The sequence below is a fragment of the Mustela nivalis genome (assembly GCF_964662115.1).
Source record: "Mustela nivalis genome assembly, chromosome: 7".
NCBI classification, from domain to species: Eukaryota; Metazoa; Chordata; class Mammalia; order Carnivora; family Mustelidae; genus Mustela; species Mustela nivalis.
The window spans coordinates 6,225,429-6,251,113 of record NC_139026.1 but is presented as its reverse complement, the minus strand read 5'-3'; the positions used below and the strand labels follow the sequence as shown (position 1 = coordinate 6,251,113).

The 25,685-nt window shown below is 54.1% G+C and overlaps 2 protein-coding genes across 3 annotated transcripts; one reads left to right on the top strand and one right to left on the bottom strand.

Annotated features, from left to right (window-relative positions):
* Positions 1-7,543: 7,543 nt before the first annotated feature.
* LOC309868750 (uncharacterized protein) lies at positions 7,544-17,394 on the top strand. Of its 2 annotated transcripts, none has more exons than XM_082738931.1 (9): positions 7,544-7,679; positions 9,395-9,433; positions 10,282-10,325; positions 10,787-10,863; positions 14,996-15,061; positions 15,169-15,207; positions 15,424-15,588; positions 15,854-15,896; positions 16,201-17,394. In XM_082738931.1, the coding sequence occupies exons 2-9, from the start codon at positions 9,402-9,404 to the stop codon at positions 16,320-16,322; spliced, it is 588 nt and encodes a 195-aa protein (XP_082595057.1). In that variant the 5' UTR covers positions 7,544-7,679; positions 9,395-9,401; the 3' UTR covers positions 16,323-17,394. The 2 variants fall into 2 exon arrangements, with proteins under 2 accessions (XP_082595057.1, XP_082595058.1); XM_082738932.1 differs by lacking the exon at positions 7,544-7,679 and adding an exon at positions 7,829-7,905.
* Positions 17,395-18,026: 632 nt separating this feature from the next.
* CYP2D6 (cytochrome P450 family 2 subfamily D member 6) lies at positions 18,027-22,286 on the bottom strand. Its single transcript, XM_082740356.1, has 9 exons — positions 21,975-22,286; positions 21,171-21,342; positions 20,567-20,719; positions 20,306-20,466; positions 19,714-19,890; positions 19,385-19,526; positions 18,955-19,142; positions 18,373-18,514; positions 18,027-18,275 (listed from the first exon to the last, which is right to left on the bottom strand). The coding sequence occupies exons 1-9, from the start codon at positions 22,161-22,163 to the stop codon at positions 18,097-18,099; spliced, it is 1,503 nt and encodes a 500-aa protein (XP_082596482.1). The 5' UTR covers positions 22,164-22,286; the 3' UTR covers positions 18,027-18,096.
* Positions 22,287-25,685: the final 3,399 nt, after the last annotated feature.

Below are 25,685 nucleotides of genomic sequence, written 5' to 3'. Positions count from 1 at the left end.
AAGAAAAAATAAAAAACCTATTTGTCTTTGTTAAAAACAATGATTTTGGAAAGTCGTGAAAGTATAGCATAGCACAGAAAATAAATATCCTCTATAGAATTAGAAGCAGTGTAGTATACAGTGAAAAGAAGTTATTGTCTGTTCCTGATACTAGTTATAAGCTGTATGTCAAGTTACCTTTCCCCATGGTCTTTGGTTTCCACATCTGTAAAATGGGGATAATAGTGGCTACCACCCAGGGTTGTGAGGATTAAATGAGATAACGTATGTAACGTGAAATGCCTAGAAGATATTTGGTGCACACGGATGTTTGCTAAGTGTCTGCTCATCAGATTGTGAGAATCCTGTTAACTTCCTTTAGCCTCAATCCCTATAACATGCTACACAGAGTAGATCCTGGTGAAAAAGAGTGAAGCAGCAGTCTCGTGGGGGAGGGGTGGGATGAGCAGCACATCCAGGGTGTTTTCTTGATCCTGTGTTAGCATCTAAGACCCCAGTTTTTACTTACATTGTACATTACACCCCAAATTAAGAAAATGTCGATATTCCGTAACAAAGAACGTTACTTTACTAGGGGAACAGTGTTAATATAGATGTCCGTTAAAGGTTAATAACCACTGCTTCCAGCCCCTCCTGCTGCTGTCCTTGGTACCCAGTAAATGTTAAATTGGGCTGAATGGAAGCCCTGGGCATTTCGGAGACGTGTTCAGTTGATGGTGGAGTGACGAGATCCCCGAATCTCTTGTCCAGGTTTCTCTTCCACCCCCTCCCTCCTCCCAGCCCACTATTGTGTTGACTTAAAGTTTTCCCGTCTTAAACAGTTAATATCTGTTTGTGTTCTTTTTCCTTGAGACTGCCTAGGGTCAGAGATAAGAGCAGAGGGTCTGTTGAGTTCCAGTGGCAGAGGGGACCATGGAGTCCCCAGATGGAGGCAAAACCAGGAGCTGATTTGGGGTCCAAAAACAGCCACACACTGCCTCCTGCTTGGCCTTTTCTCTCTGGTCCCTAGAAGGAACGAAAAGATGCTTTTATCATTTTCCCTGTGTTATACCAAACATTTAAAATTAAACTTTTAAGGGGCATCTGGGTGGCTCAGTGGGTTAAAGCCTCTGCCTTCGGCTCAGGTCATGATCCCAGGGTCCTGGGATTGAGCCCTACATCGGGCTCTCTGCTCTGCGGGGAGCCTGCTTCCTCCTCTCTCTCTCTCTGCCTGCCTCTCTGCCTACTTGTGATCTCTGTCTGTCAAATAAATAAATAAAATCTTTTAAAAAAATAATAAAATAAAATAAAATTAAACTTTTAAGATAATTGTAGATTCATATGTATGAGAAATAAAACAGAAGTCCGGGTATGGCCTTTACTCAGTTTTTTCCAATGGTAGCGTATTGTAAAAGGATAGTGTAATAGAACAACCAAGATATTGACATCGATACAATCAAGAAACAATATTCCCATATTGTTTTCCCATATTGGGACATATTTCCATATTGCCCCAAGGACCCATCGTGTTTCCATTTCCCCGCCCCCTTCTGAGTCCCTGATAAAGGGACTCCATTTTGTCATTTCAAGAAAGTTATGCTAATGGGATCATACAGTATATAACCTTTTTGAATAGGCTTTTTTTTTTTCTAATCAGCATAGTACTTTTAAGATTCACCCAGGTTGTTATGTGTATCAAAATTTTATTCCTTTTCATTTCTGGGTACTATTCTGTGATACGGATATCCTGTGGTTTAACCACCACCCTGTAGAGGACATCTTATTTATTTATTTGACAGACTAAGATCACAAGTAGGCAGAGAAGAAGGCAGAGAGAGGGGAGAAAGCAGTCTCCCTGCTGAGCAGAGAGCCCCATGCGGGGCTTGATCCCAGGACCCTGAGATCATGACCTGAGCCAAAGGCAGAGGCTTAACTCACTGAGCCACCCAGGCACACCATCTTTTGCCCATTTTAAAAATCAGTGTTGTTTTGGGGGCACCTGGGTGGCTCAGTGGGTTAAAGCCTCTGCCTTCGGCTCAGGTCATGATCCCAGGGCCCTGGGATAGAGCCCCACATGGGGCTCTCTGCTCAGCAGGGAGCCTGCTTCCCCCTCTCTCTCTCTGCCTGCCTCTCTGCCTACTTGTGATCTCTTTCTGTCAAATTAATAAATAAAATCTTTTTAAAAAAATCAGTTGTTTTCAGGGCGCCTGGGTGGCTCAGTGGGTTAAGCCGCTGCCTTTGGCTCAGGTCATGATCTCAGGGTTCTGGGATCGAGTCCGGCATCGGGCTCTCTGCTCAGCAGGGAGCCTGCTTCCCTCTCTCTCTCTCTGCCTGCCTCTCCATCTACTTGTGATTTCTCTCTGTCAAATAAATAAATAAAATCTTTAAAAAAATCAGTTGTTTTCTTATTATTGAGTTTGAGAGTTCTTTGTATATTCTAGACAGATCTCTTTATTAGATATATAATTTGCAAATATTTTCTCCTAGTCTCAGGCTTATCTTTCTGTTCTCTTAATAGTATCTTTGGAAGAGAAGATCTAAATTTTGATGAAGTCCAATATATTAGCTTTTTTTCTATAATGGATCATGATTTTGGTGTTATATTGAGAAATCTTTGCTTAATCTGTGGTCACAAAGATTTTCTTCTACGTTTTCTTCTAGAAATTTTATAGTTTTTGGTTTTAGATTTAGGTCTATGATTAATTTTGAGTTACTTTTTGTACATGGTATGAAATATGAATCCAGGGGCGCCTGGGTGGCTCAGTGGGTTAAGCCGCTGCCTTCGGCTCAGGTCATGATCTCAGGGTCCTGGGATCGAGTCCCGTATCGGGCTCTCTGCTCAGCAGGGAGCCTGCTTCCCTTCCTTTCTCTCTCTGCCTGCCTCTCCGTCTACTTGTGATTTCTCTCTGTCGAATAAATAAATAAAATCTTAAAAAAAAAAAAAAGAAATATGAATCCAAGTCCACTTTTCTCCATATGAATACCCAGTTTCTCCAGGACCATTTATTGAAAAGACTTTCCTCCGGTGAAATACGTTTGCACCTTTGCCTCAGATTGATTGACAGTACCGAGGCTCTGCCTCTGGACTCTTCTGTTTCATCTCTTTCGACATCAACAATTTCATGTTATCTTGATTGCTGAGCAACTTTGTTTTTTTCAAAAATTGTTTGGTTATTTTAGGTCCTTCACATTTCCATAACGAACCTTAGATACAGCATATTGGTTTTAACAACTAAAAAAAATTTGCTGGAATTTTTATTACAATTACACGGAATTTATAGATCAGTTTGAGGGTGGAGTTGACATTTTAACAATGTTGAATCCTCTGATCCATGACCATGGTATATCTCTTCACTTATGTAGGTCTTCTTTAATTTCTCTTAGCGGTGTTTTGTCGTGTTTAGTGTACAGATCTCACACACATCTTTTGTCAGATTTTTTCTACACATTTTATATTTTTGATGCTATTATAAATGATATCTTAAAATATTTCAATTCCCAATTGTTCATTGCTATGATACAGACTTTTGACTTTTAAAAATTTTCAAGATTTTATTTATTTATTTGTCTGGGAGAGGGAGAGCACAAGCAGGGGGAACAGCAGGCAGAGGGAGAATTAGGCTCCGCTCTGAGCAGGGAGCCCAACGTGGGACTTGATCCCAGGACCCTGGGGTCATGACCTGAGCCACCCAGGCATCCCTAACTTTTTAAATCTTTAAATATAGTTTATTTTTTAGGCAGTTTTCTGTTCACAGTAAATATATTTTATTTTTATATATTGATCTTATATCCTTCAACCTTGCTAAACTATTGTAGCTTTTTGTATGATTCTGTAGGATTTTATACACAATCATGTTTTCTGCAAAATAAAGCCAGTTTTACTTATTCCTTTACAATCTGGCTGACTTTTACTTCTCTTTCTCTGTCTCTCCTATTCTCTCTTTCTTTGTATGTTAAATTTTTTAGCACATTGAAGGGAGGGGTCATCTTTTATAATGGCTGATTATGATTATCAAATTTGAAAAGTATTAGTTTAATCCATGAATAACATTATGACATATTTGCAAGTGAAAGGCTTTTGTCTCATTTGCAATTTGCCACGGAAATTGATGGAGAAAAATGCTACAGGTCTTTTATGCAATAGACACAAGTAGTAGTATATAAGATATGTATTTCTGGTATATGGTTGAATCATTGCAGTAATAAGTCTCTGACTCTGGAGATCTGTTACTCAAAGTATAGAGTTTGATGTCAGGAAAAAAAATTGACAAGTAGTAAAAAGTCAGATTTTCAAATGTTAGGTTGGTCATTGGACTAGTTTAGTCAGGGTGGAATAAGTTTAATATTATTCTTTTTTCTTAATATCTTTGCCCTTTTCAGGAATATGGTAGGTTTACTAATGGTGAAAGGGGCAATTACTTCTTCCTTTCGACTGAGTTCATTGTCTAAAACTTACAGTATATCATGTAGAAAGGATGAAGGCAGACATCCTTGCCTTATTCCTGAACTTAGGGGGAAAGCGTTCGGTATTTTGCCACTGAGTATATTGTAAGCACTAAGTTTTTCACTGATGTCCTTCATCTGGTTGAGGATGTTCCCAACTCCTCCTAGTTTGCTGGGAGGTTTGTTTGTTTTTTTCCCCAAGAACAGATGTTGATTTTATCAAAAATTTTAAAGCATCTATTGAGATATTCATATGCTTTTTCTTTTTTAGTTTGTTAATATGGTGAATTATGTTGATTGGCTTTTGAATGTTGAACCAACCTTGCATTCCTGAGGATAAACTCCTTTGGTATTATGTATTATCCTTTTTATATGTTAGTTCCAAGTCAAGATTTTCTTTTTAAACATATTTTTCTAAATATTTTTTTTACTTGAGAGAGAGTACAAAGGAAGAGGGAGAAGCAGACACCCTGCTGAGCAAGGAGAGCCCAACATGGGGCTTGATCCCAGGACCTGGAGATCATGACCTAAGCCAAAGGCAGACACTCAACCAACTGAGCCATCCAGGTGCCCCTCAAGTTAGGATTTTCTCTCTTTCTAGATTTTATTTATTTATTTATTTGCCAGAGAGAGAGAGAAAGAGAAGCACAAGCAGGGGGAGCGACAGGCAGAGGCAGGGGTAGAAGCAGACTCCCCACTGAACAGGGAGCCTGATGCAGGACTTCATCCCAGGACCCTGAGATAACGACCTGAGCTGAAGGCAGATACTTAAGTGACTGAGCCACTCAGGCATCCCTCAAGTTAAGATTTTCTTAATAATATTTGCCTCTATGTTTATGAGGGATGTTATCCTATAGTTTTCTTGTGCTGTCTTTGTCCAGTTTTGATGTCAGATAATGGTATCCTTGTACAATATGAAGGAAAGTTTTCTCTCCTCTTTTTCAGGAAGAGTGTATAATAGAATTGGTTTCTTAAAAGTTTGATAGAAGGGGCGCCTGGGTGGTTCAGTGGGTTAAGCCTCTGCCTTCGGCTCAGGTCATGATCCCAGGGTCCTGGGATCAAGCCCCACATTGGGCTCTCTGCTCAGCGGGGAGCCTGCTTCCTCCTCTCTCTCTCTCTGCCTGCCTCTCTGTCTGCTTGTGATCTCTGTCTGTCATAACTAAATAAAAAATCTTAAAAAAAAAAGTTTGGTAGAATTCACTAGTGAAGCCATCTGGAGCTTTCTTTGTGGATAAGTTAAGTAAATTTAATTTCTCTAATAGATATTGTGTTATCAGGTTATGTATTTCTTCTTGCATGAACTTTGGTATTTTGTGTCTTTTAAAGATTTTGTCCTTTTCCTCTATATTGTCCAATTTATTGGTATGGCGAGTTCATAATATTCCCTTACTACCATTTTGCAATGTATAGGGTCCATGTCTTTATTACCTTCATCATTCTCGATATTGATCTTATCTTTTTTCTATTGTATCTTATTTTTTTCTGTTCCAGTCTATTTACAGAATTAGTCATTTTGTTGACCTCACAAAACCAGCTTTTGGTTTTATTGATGTTTTTCTATTATTTTTCTGTTTCCTATTTCAATTATTTTCACTTTAATCTTTTTAATTTTAATCCTTATGCTTACTTTGGGTTTTATTTGCTCATCCATCCTTAAAGTAGAAACTGAAGTAATTCATTTGAGACATTTGTTATTTTATAATATAGCTGTTTCTAGTGCTGTGATTTTTCCTCTATGTACTGCTTTAACTGCATCCCCACCATTCTGATATTTTTTCATTTTTATTCAGTTCAAAATACTTTCTAACTTTCTTTTAGATTTTTTAAAAAAATATTTTATTTGTTTATTTGACAGAGAGCTAGAGAGAGAGCACAAGTAAGCAGAGCGGCAGGGAGAGGGAGAGAGAGAAGCAGGCTCTCCGCTGAGCAGGGAGCCCGATGCGGGGCTCCATCCCAGGACCCTGGAATCACAACCCGAGCTGAAGGCAGCCGCTCAACCAACTGAGCCACCTGGGAGCCCCTCTTTTAGATTTTTTTATTTCACTCGTGTGTTATTTAAATGTATGTTGTTTAGTTTTGTAAATATTTGGGGAATTTCCAGGGGTCTTACTATTACTGATTTCTAATTTAATTCCATTGTAGTCAAAGAACATACTTGAAACTTATTTTTTAGGAGGCTCCACACCCAATATGGGGCTCAAATTTACAGCCCCAAGATCAGGAGTCAAATGTTCTACCGACTGAGCCAGGCAGGCGGCCGCTAGAAATGACTTTAACATTTTAATTTTTTTTCAGGCTTGTTTTGTGGTTTGGAATATGGTCTGTCTTGGTAATTATTTCATGTATATACGAAACTAAGCATTTCTCAGTTTTAAGCATCCATACTTTCGTTTTGTTTTGTTTTGTTTCTTTTAGAGTTTATTTTTCCGAGAGAGAGAATGCATATGCAAGCTGGGGGACGGGCATGGAGAGGGACCGGGAGAGAGAGTTTTGAGCAGACTCTGTGCTGAGTGCAGAGCCCGACCCAGGGCTTGATCTCAAGACCCCGAGATTACAACCTGAACCGAAACCAAGAGTCAGACACCTAGCCGACGGAGCCCCCATAGTTTTGTAATTATTATTTAGTTACATTCATAGTAATTGGGGGAGGCTGTCGGTTATTGTCTGGAGCCAGAAGATGTCTGCCTCTCAGAGGCGGGCTCTGTGTCCCGTTTGCCTTTCTCGCCCCTCAGCACGTCTCCTGGCCCCAGATGGAAGCTGAGCAGACACGGCTGAACGGCTGGGGGGCGCTCAGAAATGGTTAGACTGTGTTCTTGTTTTTGACTCAGAAAATATCCTCACTGTGCCGTGTGATGGGTTGGAGTCACCCCCCTTTTATGTCTTTGTATCCCTACAGGACTTCGAACGTCGCTTGGCACACGGAAGGCGTTTGGGTGGCCCAGAATGGGACTAGAGAGATGGCTACAGGGGGGCTGCCTCCGACTGGTGAGGCTTCCAGGCCGCCCCGAGGCACCTGGCAAGCTGCTCTGGCCACAGTTGGAGGGGCTGTCCTGTCACAAAGCCCCCTGAGACGTGATGTCACACACAGACACCACTGTCCTTGCAAAAGGGAGGGGCTGGGCCCCGGACTCCCAGACTTAGCTGAGCTCCCGTGCCCTTCACAGGCTCAGTCCCGGAGCCAGACGGGAAGCGAGGGGGACGCTGCCTGGACGCTGGTGTGGTCGCCGGGTGCTCCGCAGACCGCTGACACCATCGAGGTTGGCAACTTGGGCAAACGGTCTCGAAGGCTGTGCTCAGTAAGGCTCCCAAGCAGGTGCAAATTGTCTTTCCTGCTCTCAGCTTCCCTTCGCCACACCCGTTCCTACCCGGCACTCCCCTTCCCTACCCGGCACTCCCCTTCCCTTCTCTCCCACGGCACCCACGGACTCTCCCCCTCCAGACCACCGCTCAGGAAAAGCCTGGTAACTTTGCTCACACTAAATTGTAAGTGACTAAAAAGCTTCCTGGTGAATACATGGCCGGCGGGATTCTTCTAGAAGGTGGTCGGGAGAAGGGAGGCGCGCAGGGCCCTGCAGAGAGGGGAAGCGAGCCAAGCCTGGCAAAGGCCCCCAGGGTTTGGTGCGGCGCCCAGTGGACTGGCGACCTTGGTGGGAGAGTCTGGGAGGTTTGCAGGGCCGGGGAGAGATGGAGGCAGCTGTGGGGTGAGGTGAGGCCGCGAGGAGTGAAGACACGCGGGACAGACAGCTGGAGGGCTGGGGTGGACGGTGGGGGCCGTGACAGTGGTCGCTGGGGCAGGGATCTGGTCCAAGGGAGAAGGCTTTTTTTTTTTTTTTTTAAAGTTTTTAAAAAGATTTTATTCATTTATTTGACAGACAGAGATCACAAGTAGGCAGAGAGGCAGGCAGAGAGAGAGGAGGAAGCAGGATCCACGCTGAGCAGAGAGCCCGATGTGGGACTCGATCCCAGGACCCTGGGATCATGACCTGAGCTGAAAGCAGAGGCTTTAACCCACTGAGCCACCCAGGTGCCCCGAGAAGGCATTTTTTTAAAATGGGAGAGATGAGCTGTGTGTGAAATGCTGATTAGGAGCCTGAAGAGAAGGAAAGGCTGAATGTATCAGTGAGAGACAGGGGCCCCCAAACACCCAGGTGGGGAGAAGACCAGATGGAACCGAGCACGGAGCACAGAGTGGGGCTGGTCCAGAGAGCAGGGGGCAGCCGACTCCCTGAGCGGGGAGCAGAGAATGGGTGGGTTTGGCGGCAGAGAGTGGGGGAACTCCCGTCTGGGGGTGCCTGAGTTACCTGCTGAGAGTGGAGCATGTGGACGTGGGGGTGCAGGGCTTAAGGGAGATTCTGAACTTGTCCCTGGGGAGACTAGGGAGCTCCCTTGAGAAGTGGAGGCTTCCCAGGCTACGTGGGGTCTGGCTCACGTTGGAGACCTTGACTTGTATGGAGTTCGACCCTGCCGATGGGATTTCAGACGGAGAGGATCTTTTTGAGAGACTAGGGGTTTCCCCCAGGACTCCCCAAATTACAAGAGTAAATAATAATGATTAAAAACGAACACTTTCAAATATTTCCTGTTACACAGCATTTCTGAAGTAAGTAGCTACCTACATCTGGGGTCATTTTACACCAAATGTTCAATAGAGTGATTCCTTTTTCCTTCATCCTAACCCAAGTCCCTTTCCTCAACCCGGTTCTCTGAGAACTACCTTCCCAGCTCCGAGGGCATTGAAAACTAGCTTTTGTTTGGGACTCCGAGGTCTTGGGAGAAATTCCCGAGCATTTCCAAGCTCCCAGGGCTAGCTCAGTCTGTCCTAAGTCTGGCCCTGGCTGAGCCCTGCGGGTGGACGTCCTGGCCTTTCCGGATCGTCTCTGGCCCGTCGCACTCCCTGTGAGCCGCCCAGGAAAGGAAAAGGGATCCCGGGCCTGCGCGATGCACTGACTGTGGACCCATCTTTTCTTCTTAGACTGAAAATGGTGTTTGGACTGGGCTGCCAGAGAGAGAGGTAAAGTTTACATGGGCCACAGGGCCTCGAGTGACCAGGGTGGGGGACCCCCACTTGGGTCTAAGAGGGAGGGAAAACAGGGTTTTCTATTCCCCTTTCCTTGACTGTTCCAGTAGCTCTGGGACTCAGGGTTGGGGTAGAAGGCCTGGTCCTGGCAGCTGGGACCTGCCTGTTCGTGCGCATGCGTGTATATGTGTGCACGTGCGTGTGTGCGCGTGCACGCATGCATGTATATGTGTGCATGTGTGTGTGTGCGTGTATATGTGTGCACATGCGTGTGCGTGCGTGCGTGTGTGTGCGTGTGCGTGTGTGTGCGCACGCACACAGGGAGCCACTGTCCCAGCAGTGTCAAGGTGCTCCTGTTGTGCCAGGGGAGAGGGCCCAGAAGAGGTGGGGAAGTCATGGGGATACAGTTTCTGATCAGAATTGTGGGATCTGTCAGTCCAGAGCAGGGGGGCCTTGGAGGACCTGGTGGGGTGGGGAAGAGCTGATCGGGCACTGAGTCCCCAGTCACGGCCGGGTTCTTGCTTTCTGGCTGGACCCAGGTGGACCCCCTGGTGGAACCAGGGGACAAATGCGGAAGGAAAGGAGAAGGGATGTGCTCCAGGCTCTGCGTCTGGCTCTCAGCGGAGGCACAGAGCCTGGTCCCCACCACACCATCCCCGAGAGGCGGGAAGCCCCCTCGAGCCCGGTTACAGCTGAGGGATTTATTCACCTGCAGCGTCAGGACATGCACAGGCGGCGTTGGCCGTGGGGTTTGGAGTGGGAGGAACCCGGTGCCCCCCACCCGGCCCTGCAGTGAGGGCACGAGGTGCCCAGCTTTACCCTCAACTCCACTTTCCTTCCAGGCTCTACAAGCCCCTGTACACAGCGTACCTCTTCATTCTTGCAGGTAAGGGCCTGGGCACTGGGGCCATGGCGAGAGTGGGGGGGCTATGGGGGGTGCTGGTTCTCACCTCAAGGTCGCCCCACTCTCCAGCTGCCTACAGCCCGGGCTCCCAGGGACTGGCGGTGCTGCTCAGAGTCAGGGCTGCCCTTCCTTCCTTCCTCGGTACCTTCCTGGTGAAATGGATTTGAACCCACATTTGATTCGAAAACCCATCCTCCCCCCTCCCCAGAAAACCCACAAACCAGAACCCGCACAGCCTCGTGTACTGTGGCAGTGACCTTCAACACTGGCCTGCACACCGGTAATGGGAAATCACGTCTCCCCTCATACACTTCAATACCTAATGTCTTTCATTTCCAGTTCAGTTTAAAAGGATGGGGTTTCTGGCACATTGTAAATCCTGGCATTGTCATGTGATTGTCTTGCTCTTAAATGTTTCATTCAGTCTTTCTCCACCACTGCAGGTGTGGTGTACTACTATATTCAGGGGCCTGTGGGGAAGACAGCCCCTGACCATGACATGGCTGAGGAGCCCTCACAGGTGAGCGCAGTGGAGGCCGGGGTGGTCTCACCGTAGCCTGAGTAGAGGTCACGCTCCTTGACCTCAACTGTTAACCAGCTGTGTGCGTGTGCAGGCATGTGTGTGTGCGTGTGTGCGTATGAACGTGAGGGCTCTGCAGAAATCGGCTGTGTTTCTGGCGAAGTGTCAGACTGAGGCTCCATCCCTCATGGGCTGGCTGTATAGTCGCCTCAGGGCTCTGCGGCCGTGGCCGTGGCTGTGGCCGTGTCCATGACGTCCACAAACCAAAAGGAGGAGATGGTCCCTTATTCATGTGAGTAGTTCTGGAACGTGGCTCAGTGCTCATATGTCCATGGGTGGCGGGGAGCAGGACGCCTGCCTGGGGTTCATACTCAGAACCCAGTGCAGAAGCCCCTGCTCCCAGCCCCGGGCGGCCTGCTGGGCGCCCACCAAGGGCCGCATGCCGGACTACATACCGTGTCCGTGTGCTCAGTCATTGTAACCCTCACAGGAGCCCAGCAGCTCGCACTTCATGTAGACGGGAAGCAGGCCCCCGGGGGACAGTGACGAGCCAGGCTGCCCGAGGTGACAGGCCAGAACCACATCCTTGGTCTCTGGAGGCCTCCCGCTCTCTGCGGAGGGGATTCCCAGAGAGACAAGGGAGTCAGTGACTCAGAAGCACCGAGAAGTATGTGCTACACCTTTTGGGGCTGACGATTCAGAGGCAGGGGGCCCCTAAGAAGGCCCGTGTTGGCAGGTGCCTTAAAGGCCCGTGTTGGCAAGTGCCTTGCAGGTGCCTTGGAAACAAGGCCACTTGTTTCCTTTGTTGTTGTTGTTTAAAGTAACTGGTCACGTTTCCACTTAAAAAAAGGTTCAATGTCATCAAAGGTAGGTATGTACACAGTTTGCTTCTTCAAAGTTTTAAGACCTGAAACCAACAAATGGCTGCCTTGTGCCTTGCGCCCCAGGGTGGGAATCTCCCCAGCCTCCAAACTTTCCAGCTAGAGCCTTTGATTGTTCCTGTGTTGTTTTTTTTTTTTTAAAGGTTTTTATTTATTTATTTATTTTAAAGATTTTATTTATTTATTTGACAGAGAGAACTCACAAGTAGATGGAGAGGCAGGCAGAGAGAGAGAGAGAGGGAAGCAGGCTCCCTGCCGAGCAGAGAGCCCGATGCGGGACTCGATCCCAGGACCCTGAGATCATGACCTGAGCCGAAGGCAGTGGCTTAACCCACTGAGCCACCCAGGCGCCCCAAGGTTTTTATTTATTTATTTGAAAGAGAGACAGTGAGAGAGAGCATGAGAGGGGGGAAGGGGGGAAGGTCAGAGGGAGAAGCAGACTCCCCATGGAGCTGGGAGCCCAAAGTGGTACTCGATCCCAGGACTCTGGGATCATGAGCTGAGCCGAAGGCAGTCGCCCAACCAACTGAGCCACCCAGGCGCCCTGATTTTTCCTGTTTCTAAATACCAAAGCTCATCCTGCTTTGTCTTGAATTTTCAGATTTAAACAGCCAGTGAATTCCTTTCTTTCTTTTAAAGATTTTATTTATTTGACAGACAGAGATCATAAGTAGAGAGAGAGAGGGAAACAGGCTCCCTGCGGAGCAGAGAGCCTGATGTGGGGCTCGATCCCAGGACCCTGAGATCATGACCTGAGCCGAAGACAGAGGCTTAACCCCCTGAGCCACCCAGGCACCGCAGCCGGTGAGTTCCCGCGGTGGGAGCAGAGGACTGAGCTCTCGGAACCGTGCGCCGCCTGCTCCAGCACACACACCAGCTCCCTCCAGCCTTCCAGTATGGCTACCGCAGGGCTTTTGAATCATAAAATTTCTAACCTGAGGAATGACATTTTCAGTCGTTAAAATCTTGTAAATAACATGGTTGCCATTTGGGTGACTTTTCTATCATTTTGCCTTTTAAGTCCCCCTCCACTGTAGCGGGCTCATTGTTGGCACCTGCGTAACCCCCACCACAACTGAAAAACAGAGCAGTTCCATCCCTTCCAAGAGTTCCTCCGGACTCACGTGCAGTCAGCCCTTCCCCCACTCCGACATCCGGCGAAGAGTTTTCTGTTCTGATAGTTTGGCCTTTGCAAGATTGCCCTGTAAGTGGAGACAGCTGCCTGTCGTCTGGTCTCTCACTGACTTTGGGGCAGGTGAGGCTTCTCTCAGCACGTGGGCAGCAGCAGCTCGTTTGTTCCTCCTCTGAGCTGGGCAGGTGTCCTTCGTAGGGGGGCTGCTGCAGTTTGTCTGCACAGCACCTGAGAGAAATCTGGGTGTTTTTGGTTGGGAACAATCACAAATAAAGCCTCTAAGGGTCATAGATTAAAGCCTGGGTGGCTCAGTCCGTTTAAGTGTCCAACTCTTGGTTTCTGCTTAGGTTATGCTCTGCAGTCATGGGATCGAGCCCCTGCATCAGGCTCTGCGCCCAGTGGGGAATCTGCTTCAAGATTCTCTCTCCCCTTGGGCCTCCCCCATTCGTGCTTTCTCCAAAATAAATAAATAAAATCTTTTTAAAAGCCCCACTATCAATATTCATTTATAAGTTTTGTGTCAACATCGGTTTTTTCCTTCCCTTTGCGCCGGCAACCAGGCTGGTGGGTCATGGGGTCGGCGTTTGGTTGGTTTGGTAAGACCCCAGCACTTTCAGAGGGGTTGCGGCCCATTTTGCTTGGTCATCAGCCCTGAGGGCGAGCTTCCAGTGATTCCAAATCTGCCCCAGCACTTGCCATGAGTTTTTGGCCATTTGGGGGGCGTCTTTACATTAGACAGTACATTTAGACAAATTAGGTGCTTTATCTGTTGGTCTCTGCAGAGCCATATCTCCCAGAGCCCGCCCTCCTGCTGTCCCCACACTGACAGCATGTCCTGGAGGTTCGCTTCTCAGCTGTCCTGGGATCTCCCTTTCTCATCGCTCTGGGGAGCCCCTGTCCCCCAGGGGACATTTTGATGGAACACAACCTCTAGGGGAACCTCTGCTTCCTGGGGGGTAGTCCTGAGATATCACGTGTCTGAAACAGTCTTAATCCGTATTAAGGATTAAGAGTTCAGGTAGGTATAGGATTCCAGACTAGAAATACTCTTCTCATAGATTCTGAAGATTCTCATTGTCCTCTGGCTTCAAAGACTTTCAAAGAAAGGTCTGAGAAAAGTTGCATTCCTAGAACGGACTTTTTCCTTTGTATTTCTGGAAGTTTTTTGGTTCCTGGTCCTCGGTGTTCTGAGATTTATTGATGACAAAATCCGGAGCTCATCTCCGCCATCCATTGTCCTGGATGCTTGCTGACTCCTCCTCTTCTGCAAACCCATGTCCCTCACGTTTGGGAAATTGTCTTGATGACACGGGGATGTATTTACCTGGCATCTCCCCATCCCCTGGCCTGCTGGCTGTTCCCTCGCAGAAAGATCTATGAGGGGCGCCTGGGGGGCTCAGTGGGTTAAGCCTCTGTCTTCGGCTCAGGTCATGATCCCAGGGTCCTGGGATCGAGCCCCGCATCGGGCTCTCTGCTCAGCGGGGAGCCTGCTTCCCCTCCGTGCGCCCCGCCCCCCCCCCCCCCCCCGCCTGCCTCTGCCTGCTTGTGATCTCTGTCAAATAAATAAATAATTAATTTAAAAAAGAAAAAAAGAAAGAAGGAGCTATGAATTAGCTGTGGGAGCTCCTGGTCTCTTCTCTCTGCTCTTTCTGGGGAAAAAAAATTTTTTTTTCAACTTTACCTCCTACATTTTGATTGGATTTTTCATTCCCATTATTCTTACATTTTTATTTTCAAGAATTAGATGTTTTTAGGCTGTTTCTGTTTTAGGGCCTATTCTTGTTTCATGAATGCCAAGTTTTAGCTTTTTTTTTTTTTTTAATATTTTATTTATTCGACAGAGAGATCACAAGTAGGCAGAGAGGCAGGCAGAGAGAGAGGAAGAGAAGCAGGCCCCCTGCTGAGCAGAGAGCCCGATGCGGGGCTCGATCCCAAGACCCTGGGATCATGACCTGAGCTGAAGGCAGAGGCTTAACCCACTGAGCGCCCCAAGTTTTAGCTTTCTAAGGACGCGTAGTCCTTGGGGGTCTGGTGTCTGTGTGTGTGTTGTGTGGCCCTCGACAGTGAATTCGCCTGCCACCTCAGCCTTCCCTCCCTCCTGGCTCTCCCTGTCACACAGCTTGAAGGGGAGACCTTAAGGCCGGTGTGGGGGCCGATGGATAAGTGCTACCCTGGGACCACTCAGGTAGGTCAGGGCCGGGGGACCCCACTTTCCCTGGAGTGGGCCTCCTGGGCAGGTGCAGTGGGAGGACGGGCCCCTCGGGCGTGAGTCACTTCTGTCTCCCCCTGTAGAGACGCAGAGTGAAGAGCGGGAAGAAGCAAGCCTCTGAGGTAGGCGAGGCTCCCTTCTGTCAGAGCTCCGTGGGACCCCGAGACACCCCTGCTGGTGGCGGGGGAGTTCCAGGGATGGTGGCAACCCCCACCCCGAAACTTGCAGCTTGCTGAGAAGGGAAGGGCTCCCCTGGGAAGGTGCGGAGGACGGGGCAGGAGGGTGAGGCGCTCTGAGGGCCCTTCCGCCCGTGTGCCCCCCCCACCTCCTCCCTGCAGGCCAGGACCCCCAAGGCAACGGGAGGACTGAGCAGTGCTGCCCCCACGGAGGAGACTGAGCTCTGGTCTCAGCGTGCGGGGGAGGTGAGGCCCCCAGAGGAGGAAGCCGGCAGCCTGGGCCCTGTGGCCAAGGAGCAAGAGGCGGCGGGGACCCCAGGCTGGAAGGTGAGGAAGCCTGGTGCCTCCACAGGAACATCCCCAGCGTGGGCCCTTCTGCGACGCCCCAGGCGCTGGGGTGGGGGGATGAGGAGGAGGACCATGTTGGGGAGGGAGATGGCTGCCCAAACTGCCAGCCCAGGGAGGAAGGAGCCTTAAGGGGCGCAGCAGCAGCAGCCCCGGTGCGAGTGGGTCGGACCCGCCTTCCCTGGCCTCCCTGGCTCGCGATGTGGCTCCTGTCTCGTCCCACCATGTGCCCCGTCCTTCCTCCCAGGTGAGCAGAGACGTCGGACAGGAGACCACGGCACACCCTCCGGGTAAGACGGCAGACCCGCCGGGCTGCCCAGGGACCCTGCAGAGCTGCCAGGGGGCCCGGCCTCTCTCAGGCCTCCAGCCCGGCACCCAGCGGGGAGGGAAGAGGCCCAGGTAGCCAGATGCCCTGTCCTGCCTGAAGGTCTCCGCTGCCTCCTGCCTCCTGCCCGGTCAGTAGGAACCTGAGGCCTCTTGCCCTGGGTGCCCAGAATAGCGCTGGCCTGTTCCCCCAGCGTCAGAGGGCGCCCCGGCCCTGGGGACACACCGCCCCAAAGGGACCCACAGGGCATGCCCGTCTGTGCTTTGTAGAAGTATCTGAGGAGGACAGCGAGGAGGAAAGGCCTTGGGGCTGGGTCCCCCAGCTCCTGCAGAAGCTCTGGCTTGACTGGTTCCCAGCCACTGACATCCCGAAGACGCAGAACCACGAGTGACCAAGTGTCCAATAAATCCGGAGACTTGCTGCTTCTCCTGGCCCAGCCGCTTCCTTTCAGGGGCTTTGTCTAAACGCAGCAAGGCCTGGTCCACACTCCCTGCCCAGACGAGCTGCCCCTGAGCCGCCCCCACAACTGCTGGTCCTGCGGAGAGGCTCCCGGCCCCATGCCAAGGGGCAGAGCAAGTTCCCCGAGGGTGGAGAGCTGGGGAGCTCCATGGCGTGACCACACTCGGAAGGTGCTGGGGGGCCCCCGTCAGGGGTGCTGTTGGGTACGGGGCGGAGGGGTGTCCTCTGGCGAAAGAGACACCCTGACCTCTCCGGTCCGCAAACAGTTCCCTGAAGGCACCAGGCGCTCTGCCCAGGACCTGGCTAAGTGGGTGCCTCCCGGGCGCTCAGTCTAGAACTAGCCAGTTGTGGGCACAGGGGGAGGACAGCAGTCCTGCTCTCGGCCGGGGCTCCAGGCTAACAGGGTCACGGCCCTAGAAGTCAGGGCAGGACCACCGGACCCAGCAGCTAATCTGGTGTAATCATCCCGTTGGGTTAGGGGGAACCAGAAGCCCAGGACAGGCAAGTACCGGCCCAGGGCCACAGAGAACCCCGGCAGAGCAAGAATGAAATCCAGGGTGTCCTCCAAAGTCTCCATGTGGCCGCCGCCGCCTCTGGCCATTCCACTCTCACGTGGGTCCAAGGCTGACCCCTGTCCCTAGGGTACCTGGGGCCCCCAGGTCTCACTGCTTACCCCTGGCCAAGTCTCCTGAGAGTCTAGCTTGACTCAGCCACTCAGAGGACCGTGCCCCAGGTTGGAGCCCTGATGAGTGTCCTCCTTCTGCTCCAGCCTGGCCACGAATGGTAACTTCTTGGCAGGTGCCTAGACGGAGGCGTCCCTGAGGAGCTGGGAAAGGGGTCTCACCTAGCTTGGGGTGACTGAAAGGCTTAGGGAGGTGGTTCATTCCCGGACTGCCAAAGGGTTCCCAGGGAAAGTTCTGGCACCAGTGGACTGAGCCCTGGGTGTCAACCTGGCACCCTCCCCCCTTCATGGCCATCCTTGGGTTTCCCCACCTTTGAGGGCGTCATAGAAGAAGGGGAAAGAGAGCTGGTGCTGGGGTGCCTGGGTGGTTCAGTGAGTTAAGCCTTTGCCTTCAGCTCAGGTTATGATCTCAGGGTCCTAGGATGGAGCCCTACATCAGGCTCTCTGCTCAACCGGGAGCCTGCTTCCCCCCTGCTCTGCCTATTTGTGATCTCTGTCAAATAAATAAATAAAATCTTAAAAAAAAAAAAAAAAAGCTGGTGCTGCTGGCAGAGCTGCTGGGCCGTGGGGTGGTGCGTGGCGTTGAACCTGAGAGGTGGGTGTCCAGGCTGAGTGGGGCCCTGTCCACCCCCACCAGGGCCTGGCTGAGGGCTCTCAGCAGCCGGTTCTATCTCTGCCTGGCATGAGTCAACACCTAAGGACAGACATCGTCCCTGTCCCAAGTCGCCAGGATTGGGTCCCCGTGGGTAACTAGGGGTAAGCTGTGATCTACTGGCCCTCAGCATCCCCATCTCTCAATTGGGATCACGTGCAAGGTCAGGATGGCTCAGGCCAGGATGGCTTGGGGCAGGGGCAGGGGCAGGGGCTGGCCCTGGGGAGGCTGCTGAGGACCCATCACGGCTGGGGGTGGGGCGGGGCGGTCAGGGGTCCCTGGAGGGGACTCGGAAGCCAGGGTGGAGCCACCCAACCGGTTTATTGGCACAGCACGGCCCTGCTGAGGAGCCAGTGGGGGAGCTGCCTCCCTCTAGCGAGGCACGGCGCAGAGCTGGTAGGGGGCGGGGGTCACCAGGAAGGAGAAGGTGGCGTGGTCGCTGGGCCGGGGCTGCCCGGGGGGCACCGAGAAGTCGAAGCGCTGCAGGAGGCGGGTGAAGAAGAGGAAGAGCTCCATGCGGGCCAGGGGCTCCCCGAGGCAGACGCGGCGGCCTGCGGGAGTCCGGGGGTGCGCCGTGAGCCCGCGGGCCTGGGCCCCACCCTCCCGGGCTCCCTCCGCAGGGGCCGGCGAGTCGGGCAGCCCGGGCACCTGCGGAGAAGGGCATGAAAGCCTCCTGCTTGACGAATCGGCCCTCGGCGTCCAGGAAGTGCTCGGGGTCGAACCGGAAGGGCTTCTTCCAGGCCGTCTTGTCCTTCAGCACCGACGACAGGTTGGTGATAAGCCTTGTCCCCTGGCAGGAGAAGCTGGCATGAGTGGGATCTGGGCGTCCCTAGCCCAGACGCCGCCACCAAACACGGATGGGCGCGCACTCTGCCCAGCACACGCCCAGACTCTTCCAAGTAACCCCTCGGCCCGAGAAGCTTCTCGGCACCCTCTGTGTGCCCAGGGCGGGGCTGAGTGTCTCATGACCCACGGGAGCCCACACTGTCACCGTCCCTGAGCCCAGGCTCCTCCAACACCCTGTGGTAGATTTTAGTTCGTCTTCCCCAGGAGGCTGGGGGCTCTGAAGGGACAGGGCCAGCCCTGCCGGGGCTCTCGCCCCCACCCCCACTGTCTGGGGAAATGCGGACTGGGGGATCCAGACGCCCCCCTCCCTGGGATGTCAGCCGTGCTGGGGCGGCCAGGCCGGAGGTGGTGCTGAGCTCGCGCTGGGGAGCCTCGCACACCTACCTTGGGGATGAGGAAGCCCTGCACTTTGATGTCTCGGGTCGTCATGTGGGGCACGCCCAGTGGCACGATGTCCGCATAACGCTGCACCTCATGGACCACGGCCATGGTGAAGGGCATGTGGGCCTGGTCCCCCATCTCCGGTTGCCGCGCCTGCCCTATCACCTCATCTATCTCCTGTTGGACACGTCCTGGACAGACAGGCGCCCCCACAGCAGTCAGAACCTGGGGGTCTGGGCTCCAACCTCTGCCTGACTCCTGAGGAAGGCTTTGCCCACAAATAGGCAGCTCCTACCTCCGACCAGAGCCCAGCCTCTGCTCGGGGCTTCGGTGGGGCGGGGTGGGGGGTGGGTGTTGCAAATCATATTCAAGAGGCCCCAGCCTGTCCCTCTCCTCCCTCGTCCAGCCCACCGGGCCCCCAGCATGGGCTCACGCTGCACGTCGGGGTGCAGGATCATGAGCAGCAGGGCCCAGGTCAGCGTGGTGGAGGTGGACACCATCCCGGCCACGAACAGGTCAGATGTTACCATGCTCAGGTTCTGGTCATTGAAGCTGCTCTTGGGGTTCCCCTTGGCCTGGGCCATGCCGAGAGGGTGAGCTCTGGGGCAGAGGGAAGGAGCCCCAAATGGTCTCCCAGCCCGCAGCCAGCAGTAATGACTGATCACGGGCTAATACAGCACCACCACCACCCCCCCCCCCCCCCCCCGCCGCGTCTTGATTCATGGGGCCCTCAACCCACAGCCATGGTCCCGGACACCTCACCTTTTCCACCTCATCCAGGAAGGCATCAGTCAGGTCTCGGGGTGGCTGGGTCGGGTCCCGGCTTGTCCTGTGTTCCGTGACTAGCTCATCTATCAGGGTCATGAAGGCCTTCTGTGCTGAGAAGAGCTTGCCAGCCAGCCCCGGGATGTGCAGGAGCACGGGGATGGCATTCAGGACCTGTGCGGGCCACAGATCGGGGACCTTCCTGTGCCCAGGTGTTCTCTTGATTAGTCAGGACACGGCCTCCAGGGTGTCCGCTTGGCCTCCGGCCTCCGAGTGTCCCCACCATTGACATGGTTCCTTCCTAACTTCGGCCTTGGTCCTTTTTCCTGGCCCGGGGCCCAGTAGGATAAATCTAAAATCTCGATCTCATGGGCTCTAGTGGCTTCCAGTGACGGAGGTGCTAAGATTCCGTAGCCTTCCTCCAGCCGCGCCACCCTGGGCCCGCCTCCGCCGGCTCCCTCCTCTGGGACTTCCCCACCTCCAGGCCTCCGCCTCGGAAGGGCTTCTCTCCCGCACCCCCCTCGCCCCACGCCCTCGTCCCGGAGGCCCGGTTTAGGGAGAGGCCTCCTCCCCGGCGCTCGCCCCGCACCTCGCGCAGGAGGCCCTGGTCCTCCTCCAGGCCCGCGTGCAGCCGGTCCAGCAACTTGAGGAGCCGCGGGTCGTCGTACTCGAAGCGGCGCCCGAAGGTGAGGGAGGAGATCACGTTGCTCACCGCTTTATCCAGGAGGGCGCGGGGGCTGAAGGGGCGTCCTGGGAGGGCGCAGTGCGGGGCCGAGGCTCGCCTCCACCGCCCCTTCCGCGGCCCCTCCGTCCATCCCTGACCCCGGTGTCCCTCGGCTGCAACTCTCACCGGCGTAGTCGGCGAAGGCGTCACAGAGGCTCGAGGCCTCCTCGGTCACCCACTGCTCCAGCGACTTCTTGCCCAGGCCGAAGTTGCGCAGGGCGGACAAGGAGAAGCGCCGCTGCTCCCGCCACTCGCGCCCGTAGCGCGCCAAGATCACCCCTGGGGGCGGGGCGGTGGGCGGGGCTATGGCGTGCCCGCCCCGCCCTTTCACGAAGCCCCGCCCCCTTGATACAGGCCCCCGCCCCCTGCCCCCCTACACCCAGACTTACTCCCCACCCCCACCTGACTCCCTCGCCGCCAGGGAAAGTCCTGGCCCGCCCCCTGCCTCACCCACACAGACTTTGTCTTCCTCATTGCCGGACTCTGACCTCCTGTTCCTGTTCCCGGGAGCCGGGGTTCCACGCGCCTCGGTCAGGCCCCGCCATTATCCTCCCACGTCCCACCCAGGCACTTGGCACCAGCTCCATCCTCCACCTGCTGCCCCTCCAAATTCGCTGCCTCTTCCCTGCACTGGACGTCCAAGATCCTGCCCCCGCGTGGGCCTGCCGGGGTTTGAGTCACTGCTGGCTCAGTCCCGGCCAGTCCCGGTCGGCCCCCCTCCTCCGCTTGCCTTGGGAGTACTGCTTGAACCCCAGGTGCTCATAGATGGGCATCGGCGGACGGTCGGCTGTGTCCTCGCTGTGGTACACCAGGGCCTCGCGCACGGCGTCCAGGCCATTGAGCACGACAAAGGGTGTCCAGGCCAGGTACAGGGTGAACACGTTCCCGAAGCGCTGCCGCAGCTGCAGGCCAAGGGTGGAGGGCGTTGGTCAAGCTGGGTGGCCACCAGGCTGCCGGCCTCAGTCTCATGGCGCCCAGGCAAGCTTGGCCTGGTGACCAGTGGGGTCACATCCTCTCTGGAGGGGGGTGGGGCTGATGCTGGATCACACTTCTTAGCTATGACTTTGCAAAGGTGACCAATATTGTCACTAGGCTGTTAGGATCCCAACCCACAGGTGAAGAAACTCAAGTTCATAGAGGTGAGCACTGAGGTCCAAGGACCCGCAGACCCAGAGCTGAACCTGTCCCTCTCCCGATGTCAGCCTGTTTCGTGATTTAAATGGGGCTCATGTCCAGACTCCTTCCCCCTGATGTAATCAGAAGGGACCAGGTCACATAATTTAAGTGCTGCCCAGCTGGATCTCAAATCTACTGCCAAGACCACACTCCACTCTAGGCCTTCGCTCTCTCTGATCTTTGTTTGGAAAATCCAAACTGTCCTTGAGGCACCAAGGCCCTCCCCGGGTCAGCCCTTCAAACCTGCCTCCTCTTTTCAGCCCATGCCCTTGTGCAGCCCGGGGCTTCACCCACCACCTGCTGTCTGCTGCTAGGTGGGGTCCCAGGATCTCTCCTCCCAACCCCCCACCTTCGTTACCTGGTCGAAGTAGCAGAGCGCGTTCTGGAAGTCCATCTGCAACAGGTTGCCCAGCAGGGGCATCCGCACGGGGCCTGGCGGGTAGCGTGCAGCCCAGCATCTGCGCCTGTGCATCAGGTCCACCAGGAGCAGGAAGATGGCCACGGCCACGGCCAGGGGCCCCAGCGCAACCCCACTCAGCAGCCCCATGGTTGCCTCAGTGCCCGCTGGCCTCCTCTGGCACGCGGGTGTCGCTTAGCACACCAGGGACCCAGGACTAGCCAGACAGGGCACTCTCCCACACTGAGGGAGCTCATCCAGCCTGGGCCCTGCTTTCTAAAGGGAGCCGAGAATGACCTTTGCCCTCGGCCCTGAGTCAGCATGTCAGGGCAATTGCATTGCCAGAGGGTAGGGGGAGGGGCCAGGGAAGATCAGGTGCGGGGGGGGGGGGGGGGGGGTCGTGACCACAGGAGTCCGGTCCCTCCTGGCCTCTCCTCTCCGTGTGCTTCCCCAGGCTAGTGAGGTGGGGGAAGGGGAGAGATGATGAAGACCCCCCTTCAGCCTGACTGCAGGAAAAACCAGGGGTCACTGGACTTGATCCTGCCACCCAGCCATCAAGCAAATCACACCCTGCAATATGGTTGCAGCCTTGTCCCCAGAACACGGCCTTGCCCTCACCTGCCTCACCTGCCTCCTCCCAACTGGTTTTCGCCTCCCAAGTTTGTTACTGTTCCTTGCCCGGTGCTGTAGGGTGGTCACAGTGATCAGAGGGACTGTGTGCGGGGGAGTGGGGGGTGGGGGGTGGGGGGGCGGCGTGGAAATGAAGTTCTCGGTTTCCCCTCACTTCACACCAGTTCACTCAACACGCACAGAACCACACAATCACCAACTGCTCACACATTCACAGACACTACCACTGACACACATCACAGGTATGCATTACACACCCACACACATGGAAAACCACACACATGGCACACACATGCACCACTCTCTCTCTCTCTCTCTCACACACACAAACACACACACACACACACGCATGCACACACTTGGACGCAGCACCAAGTTCCCTAGTTTCCAGTGGCTGCCTGGGCCGGGCCCCAGCCTCCTGCCCCAAGGCCACCGGCAAAGGTACTGAAGCCCCCCACCAGGAAGGTTGCTGGCCCAGCTTCCCCAGTTCTGGCCTGACCTTGGCCTAGTGAGTCCGCATCTGGGGCTGGGGAGGCAGCTGGGTTGATAAGAGCTCCCTTGTCGCCCAGACCGGCCAGTTCAATGGCCGGGACACTAGTGGTTCCCTAAGGTCGTTACATATTGGTCCTGGGACCTCCTAGCATCCCCCGTGATGCGTCTCCTTGGGCCTGTGCACTTTCCTGACTTGGAGAAATGGGGCGGGGGGGGGGCTGCCCTTCTGGACGGAGCTGCTGCTGAGCTCAGGCTATGAGGGTCACTTAGAGAAGATGTGTCTCTGTCCTCTGAGGAGTGGGCCTGCTTCCTCATTTGTCCTTGAACATCAGCTGCTCAAATTCATTCTGGAAGACGGGGCGGGGATGGAAGTCAAACGGGCCACAATTTCTTTCCGGCCTCGCAGGTGTCCCCTGCTGAGGACCACAGGGAATGAATTCTCAGGCCCCCTGCCCGCCCCGTGTCAGCTCCTCTCTCTCGCAGGCCCCGTCCCCTGGCTCCAGCCCCGTCCCTTCCAACCCCGACTCTGGGGTTCGACTCTGGAAAAGATGCGAACCTCTGTACCATTCACACCGGTGTCTGCCGCCTCCAGGCTGGAGTCGTGCCTACCAGATCCTTCCTCTTGCCCGGACTCTCTGCCCCTCCTCTGGGGGGTTGACCACATGGTGCCAGACCTCAGGCTCCTTCTTCAACAATGAGAGGGCTGATTGGAGGCTGAGTTGTTAGAGTGAGGCTGAAGGGAACTGAGGTCAAATGAGAAGGTCCAAGAACCCAGAGGGTGGGGAAGAACATTTCCTGGGTCGGCATCGGGCCCCTTCCCCCACCCCAGGGGTGTATGAGAACCAGAACTCCCGTTCTGGAAACAGTTGGATTACTCTCTCCCAGGCTGACGCGGGGCCTGGAGGAGGCATTCCCCACCGCCCTCCCATATCCCCCACCCTGTTCTCTCTCCCTCCCCAACGGTAGGAGGACCAGGATCTTCCTGGGGCGCCTCCTAATACTCCGGACTCAGAGATGCCTCTCAGACATGGCAGCCCAGGGGTATGTGGCCTCTTGGCAATGGCTTTCCAAAGTCTGCAATTCCTGCTTGATTTGTGAACGCTGCGCCCTTCCCGAATGCCCACGTCCCTACTCTCCTGCCAGACCCAGGGCCACAAGGCCTAGCGGGTTGGGGCCCAGCCGGGCCTTCCCCGCACCTTGCCTTGGTCCAAGCACTGGGTGGGCTTGAACTCCGTCACCCCCCCGGCCCCACACGCCAGAGGTGCCCTGTGCCGGGTGTTGGGCTAAGTATGGCAACGCAGGAGGAGACCACGGTCAGACTGCTCCAGCATCCTGGGCCCAGAGGAGGTGTGGTGAGTCAGACAGCGGCAGTATGGGGACCGCTTGCAGGGTCATGGGGACACTGCCCCTGTCCACTTCATGGAGATTTTGGCTGGCTTGAAACACAAGCCAAGGTGACCTGGCAGCGGGACCAAAGCCCCACAAGGCCCCGTGCGCGGTGGGTGTGAGGCAGCGTGACGGAGCCGTTGCAAGCCAGGCCGAGGACTCGACTGGGAAACCGGGGTCTCTGGGCTTCCAGGAGGTAGAGAGCCCACTTTGGAGGCCACTCAACAGACCGGGAGGGCAAGACCCAAGGGTACACTGGGGCTTCTCATCTGTCTCAGCTGACCGTCCCGGAGAGCAGCACAGTGGGCAGGACGGCCAAGGGCGCCATCGCCTGCCGGCCCTGGATACACCGCCTGTATCTGCCCATCGTCTTGGCGGCCTTCCCCAAGCGGTCACCCGAATGCGTCATGAAGGGCGGTGGCCTCCCCGTCCTGGGGGCCTGCTGTCCAGGCTGGGGAGGCCATGAGGGAACCTGCCATCTCAAGGCCTGTGGCTTTTTGCCATCTCTGGGCAATTCAGCTTCGTGATCCCCAAGCACCGAGGAGACAGAATCTCAGGTCCTGTCAGGAGGTCAGAATCCTAGAGTGGTATCAGGGGGCCAAACGCACGCTCTGAGTGATGTATACAGTTTGGACGTGAACTTCTTCAAGGGCCAGCACATTACTGAGCTTTAGAAACACACTGGGCCCACCTCCGCGGGTGGTGAAACTGCTCTGGTGAAGCGGAGGGAAGGACTCCTGGGGCCACCCCTGGTCACGGTCACGGGGCTGTTCACCTGCGCAGGGGTGGGTCCTCTGCTGGGGAGGGATACCAGCAACACGGTGGGCTGGGAAGCTCTGGCCCAGGGCTCTAGACAGTCGGTAGGAGCCACGCACCCAGCAGGGGGTGCTGGGCACAAGGGTGGCCTGCGGGTGGCCTGCTGCTCGCCTTGCCCCTGCCTCCTCCTCGAGGCATAACAGTGCCCAGAGTAAGCCCCCCAATTCCCGCTCCTTCCTGGGCACAGAAAGGAAAAGCGACCGGCATCCAGCTTGCCAGGGGTGGTGGCGGTGCAGGGCCTGCCCCCTGGCGTGTTTTAAGGGTGCAGGGCTTCTGCTGGGTGCATGAAAGGTTCTAGAGATCCCGTGCATGACCATGTGGATATAATTAACACTAATAAACTGTGCG

Coding starts and splice junctions, on each gene's coding strand:
- LOC309868750 (XM_082738931.1), top strand. CDS start 9,402: ATGGTGTTTGGACTGGGCTGCCAGAGAGAGAG. Junction 15,062..15,168: donor GCTACCCTGGGACCACTCAG/GTAGGTCAGGGC, acceptor CTCCCCCTGTAG/AGACGCAGAGTGAAGAGCGG. Junction 15,589..15,853: donor CGGGGACCCCAGGCTGGAAG/GTGAGGAAGCCT, acceptor CCTTCCTCCCAG/GTGAGCAGAGACGTCGGACA.
- CYP2D6 (XM_082740356.1), bottom strand. CDS start 22,163: ATGGGGCTGCTGAGTGGGGTTGCGCTGGGGCCCCTGGCCGTGGCCGTG. Junction 20,467..20,566: donor CGCCTTCGCCGACTACGCCG/GTGAGAGTTGCA, acceptor GCGCCCTCCCAG/GACGCCCCTTCAGCCCCCGC. Junction 19,891..20,305: donor ACCAGGGCCTCCTGCGCGAG/GTGCGGGGCGAG, acceptor TGGCCCGCACAG/GTCCTGAATGCCATCCCCGT.